The sequence below is a fragment of the Saccoglossus kowalevskii genome, chromosome 17 (assembly GCF_978046115.1).
Source record: "Saccoglossus kowalevskii chromosome 17, keSacKowa6.1, whole genome shotgun sequence".
Classification (NCBI taxonomy): domain Eukaryota; kingdom Metazoa; phylum Hemichordata; class Enteropneusta; family Harrimaniidae; genus Saccoglossus; species Saccoglossus kowalevskii.
In genome coordinates, this window is record NC_140657.1 from 16,918,313 (window position 1) to 16,933,714 (window position 15,402).

Consider the following 15,402-nt stretch of genomic DNA (forward strand, 5'->3'; position numbering starts at 1 on the left):
CAGCTGTTGGAATATGCTAGAACTTTAGCAAATTGTCCGAAAATCGAGAAGCCATCTGTGTAAATACTATTGTAGCTGTTTATCCAAATGGAGAGAAGCTGAAAAATGTGGAACGGCAACCAGCATAACGCAAATACAACGACCACAGCGAGTACTAGACGGGCAATTTTCCTTCTCGTCTGCACGGTTCTCAACTGTGCGTCATCAGAACCCATAGTCGGGGAAACGGACACCCACAAGCGCCTAGCCATCAAGGCGTACGCGAATGCCACTGTGACTAGTGGCAAGCAGTAGAATATGACAAATCCACAAGTGATAAACTGCTTTCGTCCTTCCACTGACCACCATTCTAAACAGGTGTATTGATAGGTACCATAGCGAAGAATCATCACACTGTCACCAACCTTGATGGCATGAGAAGATCCGATCAGACACACGATCCATATGACCACCAATGTGAGCAAAGTACGCTGCAGAGTTCTAAAATAAAATGAATGAATGTTATATTAGTATTACTAAATTACTGAGTCATGGCGAACGACATAAAATCAAAGTTCATTTCTGTAAGGACACACTACAGGTAAGTGAGATATCAATCAAATTACGTGATGTTCCGTACTTGTTGATCGAACCAAAATTTATTTCCGACCATTCATCATATTGACCAAGACTAACGCGACTTTGCTACAAATAATCTTTAATTCAGATATACATTCGCGATAGTCCACCATTTAATAAAGGTTATTTACTAATTAGACGGAAATTCTAACCATAGGTGTACGTTACTTACCTATGAATACGGGACCGCATTGGATGTACTACCGCGTAGTAACGATCGACAGACATCACAGTCAACGTTATAACACTCACTTCGTAACACACGTACGTCAGATAAATAGTTAATTTGCAACAGAAATCTCCGAATAACCACTCAGAGTGTAGATACAGCGAGGCAGAGAAGGGAACACTGAATACGAGGAACACCAGGTCCGCCAGGGCTAAGTTCAAAAGAAACAGATTGGTGACGGTCTTCATGGCGCCGTTCTTCAAGATGACGTACAAGACAAGAGAATTGCCGACCACGCCAACGAGAAAGATAATAGTGAAGAAAAACGGTACAATGATATATTTCTGTCGGAATGACTTAAAGTTGTAGTCACCATAATCGAAAGAATTATTCCAAGAGTAATAATATGAAGAGTAATAAGAACTGTCGTACTCCATGGTTGAAATTTGACGTTATTGCTCGATTTACGAATGTCTTGATAGATCAATAAAAACAATCCGCTCGCTGTTGTTTTCGGCGTCTAGTTCGAGATGAAGTCCCAAATAATATAGCTAGCTGTGTTCATATACTGTTGTTAACAACACTGACATGTACACCATATAGATGAAGTTGATATAAGGTTTCTCTATGTATTCAGCTCTTTATGCATGCAAATTATATGAGATTGCCGCCAACCAGTCGTGAGGAATGTAATTGTGATGTCTGTTGAAAGGAGCGGTGAGATTTGCAGAGACGCTTAATACTCTTCAAGATCTTCGATTACAGTTGTCCAGTATTTGAAAAACGTCGTTTAAAAACCACATATATTGATTCAAGTCAGTTGATAACGTGCTGTCGTCTTGTCGGCTCCATCACGTATTGTCTTTCCATTTAACATTCATGCAAATTTGATTTTTTGACCTTTAAATAGTCAATGGCAATGATCTTGAATTTATCAAATTAAAAGATAGACAACGTGAAGTATAAAGTATAGGCGGTTGACATTTACAAAATTGTAGATAAGCAAGGCTGTAAATCCGGGGTTGTTAGATCTTTCATACGCCACCAATGTGACAAAGTCAGTGTAAATATTCTTTCTTGTAAAAACAGTGTTGCTTGAACTGGCAGAAACAGAGAATTCTGTCGGTTGCATCTGTAACAGAAATATAAAATTATTTAACAAGGCGGCGAAATTTCTAAAGTAACATGTAAATGGAACGAGATGAAATGATTTGAATAAAAAAAGAGAAATGCATCTGCCGGAAAATTACCCACTCAGACGTAAGTGACAGAGGCGCAAAATACACGACAAGTCTACTCCACCGAAAACGAGTCTGCATACACACGGCTCATTATAAGTAGCGTAATTAAAACAGATGTGCATGCAACGTGACGACTAAAGCAACCCCAGGTGCCTATTTACTATCTAATAACACACTCATCACGATGAAGGCATTTCGTCCTAATGCCTAAATTATCCCAATTATTTACATCATCTTCTTTAGTTTAATAAACATGCCTTTGGGAAAGTCTCCCTAATTCACCCGAGTCACATAATACTTAAATAATGACGTGGATAGTTTGACTAATATTCGGCTTTGCGAAACATACAGCATCAAGTATTGATTTTTCAATTTAACGGTTTTAACGTATAGTGGCACTGTGAGGTTATCACCTGATATTATATGTTCGTAGAGCTAGTTGACACGAGTGACATTATGGGCTGTATTATCCTCGAATCAAAGTTGTGGAGATAAAAACATCTCATGATGTCACGAGTATAACTATAGGAACAAGTGATCATATCAGGTGGCAATATCGTGTAAGAAGACAAACGACGTAGAAATCATGATTTTACGAATCATATGATAGTTTATGCTATTCAGCGTGATGACAGTGGACGCAACTTTGCAGTTGAGGCCGCCTTTGGTTTTCAAAATCGACATCAATATTGTTTTTTATAAAAATAAACATTCAGTCGTCATTAATATAAGTTATTGTCATTGCAACATACAAGTAAGTTTTGTTATCCAGTATGTCATGCCGCGGCGATAAATACAGTACTGTCGCACGACTTAGTTTCCGGCGTATTATTCGAGAACAACAGATAAGTTTCAGCGTTCGTATTGCCACGTTTAGAATGAAGCATTATTTAGTTAATTAGGTAATGATATGCACTATGACACCATTGGTTTGGTATTAGAAAATACGTCAAAATATGTTTGATGTTGTACACAATATTTATTCAATTAATAATTTGAATATATTAACTATGGTAGTTTCAGATGTTAACTATAACGCATGTGTTATATAAAGCCTTGTGTATTTGTGACGTAATCTTAAATTATCTCCACCTTAACTTCTCCATGAACACCGTTGTCTTGTGGCGATTTTCAGAGAATTGTGAAACGGCCACGGTCTGAATTGATCGTTACAAAATAACTGTATTTCTTAATAATAATAAATGATCCTGCAACTCTTTTTAATCCACCTGGTATTCGTCTATTATGTAAGTAAGCCAAAACACTCAAAGATGTCTCGAAAATGCGCTCTTAAATTACGGACTGACATTCTGACATCATGGCTGACCGATCCAAAATAAACCAAAATTTGAAATAATTCAAATTTGACCTGGGAGCCGATAGATACACATCGATAATCTTAACGAAGTGTCAAACTAAGTGTCTTACAAAATAACACTCGAAAGAAGTGTTATTCGAGAAGGTTCGGAAGCTCCGTACTCGTACTATGTACCATGATGTTGGAATAGAAGGTAATACAATCAAATAAATCAACACATTGTAACTCACGATTGTAACGGATTGCATCGCTATATGTCGCTAAGTTACTGTAAGAGCAAATACCAATTATCCTCCATGCATGTGCGCATAATAAGATATCCATACCAATGCTTTCTAATGAACTGAAGCTGCTTACCCTCATATCGATTGCCACTCTATGTGCATCGAGCGCTGTTATGTGTATACACCATCGATAAACCCGGGTGAAGGCCACTCTAGAGGTGTTCCCTAAATAGATTTTATTGAATAAAATATATCGATCGCATTTTCCTTCAGTTGAAGTTACCTTATAATTCCCCCCCCCACAATTTCAACTATACTATTAGATGACTAGTAAGTATACTAGCAATGGAATGAACATCATAGTATTATATCTAGTGCATAATTTATCTAACGCAATATCTAATTATAGAATATATTGCACGTCGAGTTTTGTTACTTACGTCAATCAACAAATATCCAATCACAGTAAAACCAACTTTGTGTTGTACAACTAGTTTACTGTGTCTGGCTGTCAGATTATACGAGATTAAAATCATAAGTTCAGTGATTATTATTTGATTGCGTTGCGATAATTATAATAAACATTATCAGTATGTTCTGTCTGACACCCCTCATATTATATATATTGAAATTCCGTACTTATGCTAGATTGAAAAAGAATTATAGATCGGAAAAATACATGTATTTGGATCTCTAGGTCAGAAAGGTCACCTCTTGTACATATTCGGTTTGGTGTGTTCCAGTTGTTAATTCCAAGGTGAAGTGCTCAATTCTCGAGTATGTATAATTTGTATTAACATTTTAACATTTTTTTGGTTCCATTGGGTTTTAGGAGAATATTCAAAATTTCGAATCATATAAGGATTCATACTTTCATAGAAGACGCAACGATCTGTATGTATATATTATAATTCTTCTTGATAATTAAATGTATTTGTATAATTTGAATTTTTCTGTTCACCAGTAATAAACGTTTTTATTAGTCATTTGTTTCAAAGTATGCAGTGATTTGTACGCCCGTTGGCCAGAATGATTATTTACTTTGTCAGTAATGTATTGGAAATGTAATTACGTGTCATCACTACAACTATGTTATGCATAGCTCATAACTTTGCAGTATTCTATTATTTTTATACTGTATATAAAATATGACTTGAAGTAATGATTTTGCAATTATGCTAAATGGCCACGGCAACGTTGTAATTTTAAAGTAGACCCGATCTTAAGTATAGTGGCGTAAAGGAGTCGTATCGGCGTTTTTTTTATGGATTGTTCTGCGTGAGATATGCCTGAAGGCAATTAACAATGTAATTTTGCTTGAATTTTCGAATAAATCACGGAAAAACAAAGCAGGATAAACGTTAATTCTGGCTAAGTTCATAATCGTGAGTAGCACTAGAGTTATTCAAGCGTTTCCCGTACACGCGCTTTAGGAACACAAGAATGTTCGAGTATTCAATTGTACCTATGGCAGAAACTGACTTACATACATACACAATCGATACATGGAGAATATAAAAAAGTAAAGATTCACCGCTTGTCACGTGCGCACCAACTGAAGAAGAAAGTCTTGTTGTTCGATAATAATCTTCCAGTTACAAGAATTTATATAGAAAAAAACTCGTCCAAAATAATGTATAATACCTTGAGAAACTAAAAATGTTGCAGCTGTTCGACCATTCACATTTCACTTTCACACTTAGAGTCGATCCGTTATGACGTGAAAGTGCAGATAAATATATATTTAGATCACTATATTTAGCAAAATTTGATGATGACATTTTTGACTAATATTAGATCATATTGACCTATAATTCTGCGAATCTGATTCCCTGTGAAGAATATGAGCTAAAACAACATAGTATCCGTTACACTATTTCATATAAACTCAATCTCGTAAGGAATTATAAGATTCTTGAATATATTCACATACACCTTTCAATACATTAAATCTACACTACACGTCCTGTCCAAACACACATGACTTATTTATTTTCATTCAACAAACCGTCTCGAAACTCATATTGTACTAAAGGTAGGAAAACAACAATTATGAGTAATACAATTTGCATATATACTATGTGATAGGTTACAGAACTAATGGTCGTGTTTAGTTAACCCCTAGCTAAGTGTATTCATGGTACTTAAATATTTCGCTGACTCTGGGTGCAACCGCATGGGCCATGTACTTTTTTAAAGGTGTTGAATAACACATCATTCAGATAGGATTGCATCATTGAATACAGTAAACACACAACGTTAATTTACATAGATTGTAATATATACTATAAACACCAACATTAAATTACACACCACAAAACTACAACATCTAAACGACTGCCATGATTTATTATAAGATGAAACGAGAACATTCCCAAACGATACTATAGTAGACCATGAAGACTAAACAAATTGCCATCAACAGGTACGCCACAATCTTACAAATCAACCCTGAAGGGTAAAACAACTGACAAGTAAACCGCACTATAAAATCAAATCAGTACGAGAAAGATATTCACATCACTGTGATTGCCGCGACGTTACCGCCATAGTCGTGTCTAGAATCAACAATCTACTTAGCATCCAACTTACGTCAATGCAATTTCAAATGTTACTACGTGTAATTGTATTTGCGTAATTGTAATGTTGAGATGGTGAGAGTAGAACGTTTTTTTTGTAGAGTGTGCCGGGCACCACTCACCGCTAAATTGCATTACAATGCACATATATCATCCAATATGCCTGGCCTATATGACATGGACGAACGTATTTGGAATGTCTAGAACGCTATTATGTTTCTACGGACACTGGATTGACAGCAGACGTGTGTAATGCCGATTCATTGCGTAGTATCCCAGTAAACATTAAATTACCACTACCACGTGATATGATAACATTCAATACAATAATTGGAGCATCGTCTATTTAGGAATATCTCTTGCGAAATTGCAATTATTCTAAATTACGTATTCTGTGACTTATTCGAGGATGATGATTGTTATTCGACTCCCTGGATCGAAGATGATGAACGTTATTTGTCACTTTGATTCCATGATAGCGTGTATTCTTATATTTCGATTCCCAAAATTAAGTTATCTAATCAAAATGCAAAACTGTATTAATGGATTCTTTTGAAACGTTTGTTAAGTTAAAGATTTTGTGGTCCTTTGTATGTGAACTTAGGCTGCCTTTACATAACGTCTCATTCCCTAATCAAAGTAAACGTGACCTGTTTGTATCCTATTGCCGGTATACTGCCCTAAAGATGAGTAATTGGGATTCTGGAAGATTAGATGGGCATATAAAGTTACATTAGGCATGTGAGAGGCTGTGAAGGGTGTTTACTGCAAATGTTTAACTGGTGGAACATGCAGACTGCATGTAGTTGGGTATCAAATTAGCTTAGACTGTAACCGTATCCTTATATTATCTCTAACCTATTCAAACGGAATAGCCAAGACTATTTAAAAGAGTCGGTGAAGTTTTATAGAAATTGATCAACCCAAATATGAATAACTATATTGAGCAAACTAAGCAGATTCTAACCGTTCTGACATAAAACAAATATTTTCGATAATTTGAACAATAACAGTTATGGAATAGTTGGTGTTTTTTTGTTTTTTTTGTTTCTAAAGAAATCACGCTCATCTATACGATAATTTAGTGACGCAATTGTGTGTGATATATTGTGTATTTAACAACACGTCCTGTTTCTGGGTCATCATTTGTCTATACATGGTCATATGAGGCGATATAGAATTACGCGCAAGATGAACCATTGCACAAAAGACGCCACTTTCAGTGTATTTGGTACACTATTCTCAAAGTGACGTCACTTTGGAGATACTTCGACAGACTCAGTCACCGCCCATGCGTAAACACTAAATATTTTGTTTTTAAAAAATAGTGGCATTATATGCGCATATCGTGAGCGGATTTCCACGAAAAAATGTTTTGGACTGATCAATAGATTACATAAGTAGACAGTAAAGTGACATCTACGGTGGTACTAATGTTCAAACAGCTGACCCGTGAAGATAGAAACGAAAATCGCAGATAGCAGTTTGATAGGAAACTGTCAGTGAGATGAAAAGGTAAACAGTGAGTACATCGATATTGTTATGAAACGGGCGGTTTTATGTGGCATTGTAAGCCTTTTGCAAGTATGTAAATACCATGCGACAACTGCAGATTGAGATGATTCATGTGATTTTCAAAAATCTTATTCATTCGCTCAAAAATAGGTTGAAATAAACAAGTGATTATATAGTATCGTGGGATATCCGCCATATAATTTTATAGGTCATATGCAAATGGTTACTGTTGCAAATAAAATGGCAACCAGTAGGCCATTTTGAATCTGATCCTAAAAGCAAAACGCCATGCATTAAAGTAGCATCATGTCCAATATGTACCAAGTTTTGACGAAATCCATACATACACAGCCGAGATATGGTTACGGAATGTCAAAAATACTTTAATGTTGACGAATTGCTAACATTAAAAATACCACCATTCTTTCATATTGGATCTGATCGTCACACGAAACGAGGTGCATACGTATCCCCAAATGTTATATATATGTGAAATTGTAATGTGATCGACACGAACGAACAGGGAAAAAGAATTCCAGCGAAGTAAAGCAAATAGAATAAATCTAGCGGAATTGTTAGGAAAGGTACACAAATTGATGTATTATATATGTACACATATGTAGATTCCATATAGATTTAGGTGTGAGAGAAAGTTAACTAATTTGATTTTTTTTAAATAATTGTTGATTTCGCATTTCGTTGTTAAATTGAAACTGCTACACATTTCATGTGAGCCATTTGCTCGGAAAAAATAACACACAGTCTCGCTGTAAATGTCCATTGTTCAGATAAAATATTGCATTCAGTAATTGGACCCATTGACTGAGATTTAAACATTATTACTTTCGTGCGCTTTTGTATTGATTAGTTTCTTGTGAGATACGAACTTTCTTCACTGACAATTACCATAAGTGGAACGTCGGTTCTCAATTTGAGATATTGCAATGGTTATTTAATGGGATTTCTCAATTGAGAATGTATATTGGGTTAAACGATGAAGCAACTTGTCAGTTAGTGCGTGGGATGCAGCAGCTGAAATGAGGGGGAGAGGAGACAACTCACAACTACGCGTATTATATTATTAATATGGTAAATTAAACGAATTGGTGAAATTTAACTTATGAAACATAGATTTGATACTAATCAAAACGCCCATAATCACATTAGCTGAAGTCCTCTCTGTCGTATGAGTGATTCCCAGTAGGCTTAATATTGGTGTCAACTCGTTACAGCATTATGGTACATCCTGATTGATCAAGCAAAAGAAGTGACATGGCAGTAATGAAATGCACCCACCACGCGTGGCAAATACTGATGACATGATCTGATTTGAAACTAATTTCTATTTCTCTACATGTGTAGTAGTATTAGGCATCAAATCATTTGATAAGTTTTCAATGTTCACAAACAATTATATGTGTTTATTTTTTAATGAACGTGTAGAATTTGGTACTAACTATGTTTACTACGGAAATAGAATATTTTATGTAATGCCATAATTGTTTCTGATCAACGCGTGTAAATTCAAATGAGGGCGCCCACAAATATTTTCTGCTTTCTGGGAAAAACTATGGAAGATCAAAGGGAAAAAGGACCAAAACAATGAAACACATTCACACAATTTTTTTGATATCTCATGATCAGCATACTATGGAAAATAACACAGTTTATTATAGACTTGGACAGGTGTAATATAGGCATTTTGTGGATAATAGCTTAAGAATATCGATATAAACAGGAAAATACCTAGCGCATCTCGAGGGATTAAAACACTTAAGGTATAGTTTATCTATGGTATGTACCACTGTACTGAACACTAAATCGCGTTAAATCGAGGCGCTATGGAAGTCAGAGGAAGTAACCACATTATATTGGACATCTTCGATAGCAAAACGTACCCCTGATAGTTGAATGTATGATCTTTTTAGTATTCGCGGTTATGTGTGTTTATACATGAGAGGCAATTCACGTGTACAGAACGCATTAAGAAACAACTATAGAAACATGTACACTTGCGTTAGTCCGAGAATTCACTTTAATTTTTTTGTAACTGTGTATGTTGAAACCGGTGCCCATTTGTGTTAAGATACTTTTTGTTTGTATGTATGTACGATTATCGTTTTTTCAGGTAATTATATGGCGTTGGCGTTTACTACAGAGTAATTCGAAATTGTTTCGGGGCAATAAGAGTGGCGTGGTAGGCGGGGCTCGCCGTGATCGCGAGGTCGAATCTTCTTTTGTAATCTATGTGTGTTTATGTGCTTGTTATAACAATATGTAATTATGCACGCTGCTTTTATTTTTCTAGGTCCGACTTACTCACTATATGGCGGCGTACATTGCCCGCTCTCCTATGGAGCTATCTCTCAGAGTGACGTGACAGGTAGCGTCCCACTCAACAGTGGTAAGATATTTGTAATTAGAGTTGAACATCTTTAAACGTTGCGTACGTACAAGATTCAATGTTTTAATATACAACGCCATTAATTACCATGTTGTTGCATTACCGTCTATGCAGCTGCAGTACGGCGACACATTGATTAGCCCTTAGGTGGCGCGTTGCCATTTACGCACTTTTGATTCCAGCAATGGACTCGTTATTGTTCACGTTTCATTGTACTTAGACGCCATAATCTGCCTTTATCAGACGTCATATTTCCAAGCTACAATATATGCTCGCCCAAGGGCTAGATACTTCTTAACGTTTAACAACTATATTCGCCTTACTATTTCTTTCAAGCACGCCGCGCCCATTAATGTCAATTAAAATCAGAAATACAGAGAAGGAAAATTACGTTAGCCTATGTTCGAATAGCGTTTTAAGACAAGTCTGCGTTAATGGTTGTTATCGCCTCAATTTAAATAAATAAAGTGATGAGACAAGACATGTCCAGTAATTGAATAATACGTAGTCTAGCGCAATGTTGACACATCTAGCCCTGTTATTGATGTTTATCGGAACCATTGACAGGCGTATAAATAAGTAACTGCTCGGCCCAAGCAACATGCTTCGGAAGTAAATCGATATCGTCTTTTAACATAGTTTAGGTGTCACTACATCGGCAAAAACAACACATCGCAGACCTCATGCTCAAATTGGAATATTCACAAAAAAACACATTAAACTTACTACGACGAGCATCCACAGAACGTACATTTACTTATGGCAGTTACTCTCAATGTAATACACATTGCCATGTAATACAGCTGTTGTGTATTACAACGTTCAATAAGTCGGTGAAGATGGTATGATAGAGGGTAAAATTACATGTCCGTGCCTGTGCACACGGAGAAGAACTGAGCAATTTAGGAAAGCCAGTAACGCGATATTCTTGCCTATTTTGTTAATTGGATACTTGGCTAATATTTCAGGTACCGTATTTACGTATTCAACGCGTTCATCTGAAGTGTATAGCCGATAAAGTTATGCTATGAAATTACAGATGATATATCAAAAAACTATGTCTAAAAACATAAGCCTCGGAAAGATACAAACGCATTTCAAGCTTAATCAGTTTCATACACACATATATTCCCATTGAACCGAAGATAGCACTACTCACCGAAAACGTCTTCTTTCCGTTGCGTAGCAAATCTAACTACTGTCTACATCAGCGCCAGTCTCTGATAATCTGAATGAAGACACGACACACTGAACAGGTGAGTGTTTATTCTACGCATGCGTCCAGAACGAACGAGTCGCAGTCATGTCCGTTGCTCGAGGTATGCGTGGTGAATGCTAATTAGGTAGTTACCACCAAGGGAACCGGGGAGTTAGCAAAACCGTGGATTAGACTGTACGGCGTATCTTGACACTGCACCGAATGAACGTTGAACCAAGGTTGGGTCAGTAAGTGATCGATGCAGCGAAAGTTTATTTTTATTACGGCGTCTGTCACAATCAACAACTACGCAAAGCAATTTTTATTAAACAATTAGGTGACGTTTTAATGGAAAATAGACATAGAACTCATCTCTATAGCAAACTTGTTGGCTCAAGACATATAGCAAACTTAGACCAGACATAAAATAGCATATATCTCTTAACTGACACCTACACAATACGTGCAGCGAGACAGCTAATGTATATATGAACAAGCTAAACCTAGCGGGTAGGCTCATATTCTCAGAAAAGCGGACACATGTGTTGTACGAGAGTTGTGAGTACACATCGCCGTAAATTGAATGTACTTCTATGAAACGAGCATCATACGTTGTTTACTATCTCCACTGTTCTCTACTACATATAAGTGTGTCCTATTTCACTATCTTCCCACTCTGTTTCAATTGGGCAATTCAACATAAAACACGCCATTAATGTGTGGTTATTAAATTGCATTGACATGAAAAGATGAAAAGAGAGAAGCGTGAAGTATGGTTGGGCATTTAATTACGCGATAACCAATTTTAAAATTTACTCGTGCAGCTTTCCGACAATAAAAAAGAGAAAAACGCATACAATAAAACTGCATGTTTTGTACAAATCATAGAATGAACATTTTCAAACATATATCCTATTATTTTACAGAACAATATTATACCCCCAGACAGTAGCAATATATTCACAAAACTGGTTGTTATCGCACACTTGTTAAAGACACGGTCACCGGATGGTAATTTAATGTTAAACATCAATGATGCTACCGCATTTACACGACTATACATGGCTCCTTCACAGACTCTTATAAAATATTGATTTTCAATACACTGTGTAATATTGGTTTAACATCTTCATAGAAATGAGGCTTATGTATCGATTTTTGTTGTTGCTTTTTTCTAAATAAGAAAATGGTGTGGTCTGAATCGCAATTGCAATCGAACAGCGCAACACGCCTGCCAAATCACGTTTATTATTTATCAACACAAGGAAAATGATATCCGGTTTATCGATTTCAGAAACAATATCTTCATGTACGACTGAAACGTCTCCCACATTTTGAATTTACTTTTTTAACATACATGAACTATATGAACAAGTAATTGTTAAACGGATCAATCAATTATTGGACAAGTAAACCGAAAACAAATTGAATATATTTATTTTTACGCCTATGTTGAAAGCCTGGAATTATTGTTGATTCGAAGATCATACATATGTAGCGACTTATGACACAATCACGTGTTCTAACGTGACATGCTCGCCATTACATTAATATACATTTAAACATCCATTCAGCTATTGTATTATACATAAGTAATATATGAAACGGACGTGGAATGACGTAGTTGTCTTTGCTATTATATCTATCTAAATTTATAACCACCTACATATTACTTGTAAAGCTATCACAGTGTCGCTTGAGAAACTGCGAAGGTGAGATAATAACACAATAACGACTACACATATTACAATATGCACAGGTGGACAATTTTTCATGTAAATATGTAGATATTAGTTTCAGTTGTACTTAGCATTTGGCAGGGGGGATCGTAGCCTCTTGTGGTGAGAACCAGTGTGACTGGCCTGCCAACGGGGTGCTAAGGATTTCATTGGAAAAGTTATCAGTTACATCCGTTAATGTAATTTCGTTTTACATACCCGTAAATCAAAAATCACAATACAATACAATACTATTGCCACCAACGTGAATGAGTTATATAATTGATTCTTTGTGTACGGCCGCCATATTTGGAATAACTAAATCATATTTGAATACTGTCGAACACAGGATGAATTTTCCACCACGTATATATGTATCAACAAATTCCAATGAAAATAATGTTAATTATTCATATATAGCAGATTCGAACTAGTTTTCACAGCGAATAAACACAGAGCAATATTTACTGGGATTCATTCATTCATTCATTCAGTTAGTTAGTTAGTCATTCATGGAAGGAGTCTCACGTTACCTTGAATTATACCCTGTAGCCGGTGACCCAGGTGTTAACAGATACTATTGCAAACGTGTACAAATGAAGCAGATTATAAGTTCAAGGTTAGATATTAGAATTTAATGTAGAAAGCGAATATTAGTAGTATTACTAATTAATCACAAAATTCTTTCGACATTAAACAGATGCAATTTTATTGGGATAAATAGTTTGGGGTTATCGTATTTTATTTAAATAATTATGTTATTATGACATTAACTGCAAAGTGACAACGATTGCATTGTATACTATATGTGTGTGGTATATCGTGTGGTAATGATACGTCAGTGGGGGTAGTGTCACAATTGCGTAGGAAATAAATGTGTACATACGTTGTTTGCCCAAAGATACTCCGTGTTAACGTCATAAAGGCGTATGGTATTACTACATATGTAAAATATATATTATTAATGTTGACACGAACATTATTGATGTTGTGCATATACCGCCAGCAGTTATGGTTAGTACCAGATCACTTCTTAACGGTCCTTGCTTGTCACGCTGTAGTAAACAGCTCCGGTAAAAACGCGTTTTCTCGAACTTACAGGTCTTTTATGTCGTGCCAAAGTGGATGCATGGGACTATGAATATCACAGCAGTGACTGTGTGTAATATTTATGATAATAAATGGTGTACGAGCTGAGATTTTGGCGGATAAAAGTAAAAAAACATAAATCGGGGAAAGGGACGCGCGACTAATCTTGAATAATCACTACTATCAATCAAATTCACGTGATGTTGGACCGCTGAAACAGGATGCGTCACTATGCAAGTGATTAACACCACTCATTAGCATGGCCACACCTCCAATTCACACTTGCCCGGGGCAAATGAATTGAGCCTTTAACTGTACTAGACCTCGTGTGAGTCAATGAACCTAGTGGTAATTGGTATTGATGACAAAAAAAAACGTAGGGTTGACGAAGATGTGTGCATAACTGAAAATTAACATTTCATTTGGCTCGACGTGTGCTATACAGTAGATTAACCTAATTCCAGGGAATTGTTAACGTCTATTAACAATAAATTATTCGAATAACATTTTCTAGCGAGACAAACAGTTTAGGTGAATTGAACTTTGCTGAAAGCATTATTTAGAAGTCGTGAATAAACATGGCCGACATCGGTGTGCAAATACTATTAGATACCAACTGTTTAACTAATATGGAATGGGTGTTTTTTGCTATGTTAGCTTTGTATTTTATATCTTTGAAATTACGCTGACGTGAGTAAATTATATTCATTGTTACAACTGAAAAAATATATGAACGTGCATGGCTGTATATGCGATAGAATTATATTCACGTTCTGCGGCGAAAATTTGAATGGGAACGAAAGAATTTTCTTGTATGCTGTTTGACGTTATACACTGGGGACGCAAAGATTTACCCATCGACTATTTTCTTGTTTCTATAATCCGTCTTTATAACCAAGCGTACATCCGTCATTCACTGCCAATCGTGCATTGCATGCATACGATACATGGCTTATATAAATCCGAAAATATTTACTATTCCTCGTTAATAAATTGTATAGCAATAACCCCCCCCCCCAATTATCATCGTTTCCAGTCATTGTTTTAACGAAAGTGAACTACCGTATGCGATTGTTACTGGACCGCACATTGTTTATGTGAAATGAGACACCCTAGCGATGAATGCATATTCCATTCAAACATGGCAACCGTTAGTAAAATCTCTTTTTTAATTCAGAACTCGAATTGTCCACCGTTTTCCCGGTGTTGTTATAAGTTCATACCATGGTGACGCAGTCTAATTAGGATCGGCTCCCCTATAATTAGCTCTTTGCGCGACGTTAATAGTTTAGACCATATGCTGCAAAAGTTCCCCGCATTACCCTGAAA

The 15,402-nt window shown here is 36.1% G+C and overlaps 1 protein-coding gene across 1 annotated transcript in view; it reads right to left on the minus strand.

Annotated features, from left to right (window-relative positions):
• LOC100369226 (galanin receptor 2a-like) overlaps positions 1 to 11,289 on the minus strand; it is an 11,847-nt gene extending 558 nt beyond the window's left edge. Inside the window, exons 1-3 of the mRNA XM_085491907.1 lie at positions 11,228 to 11,289; positions 791 to 1,919; positions 156 to 480 (exon numbers count right to left, since the gene is read on the minus strand). Coding sequence (XP_085348033.1) covers positions 156 to 480; positions 791 to 1,224 — 759 coding nt within the window. The 5' untranslated portion in view covers positions 1,225 to 1,919; positions 11,228 to 11,289. The remainder of the gene's footprint in view (positions 1 to 155; positions 481 to 790; positions 1,920 to 11,227) is intronic.
• Between the last annotated feature and the right edge of the window lie 4,113 nt (positions 11,290 to 15,402).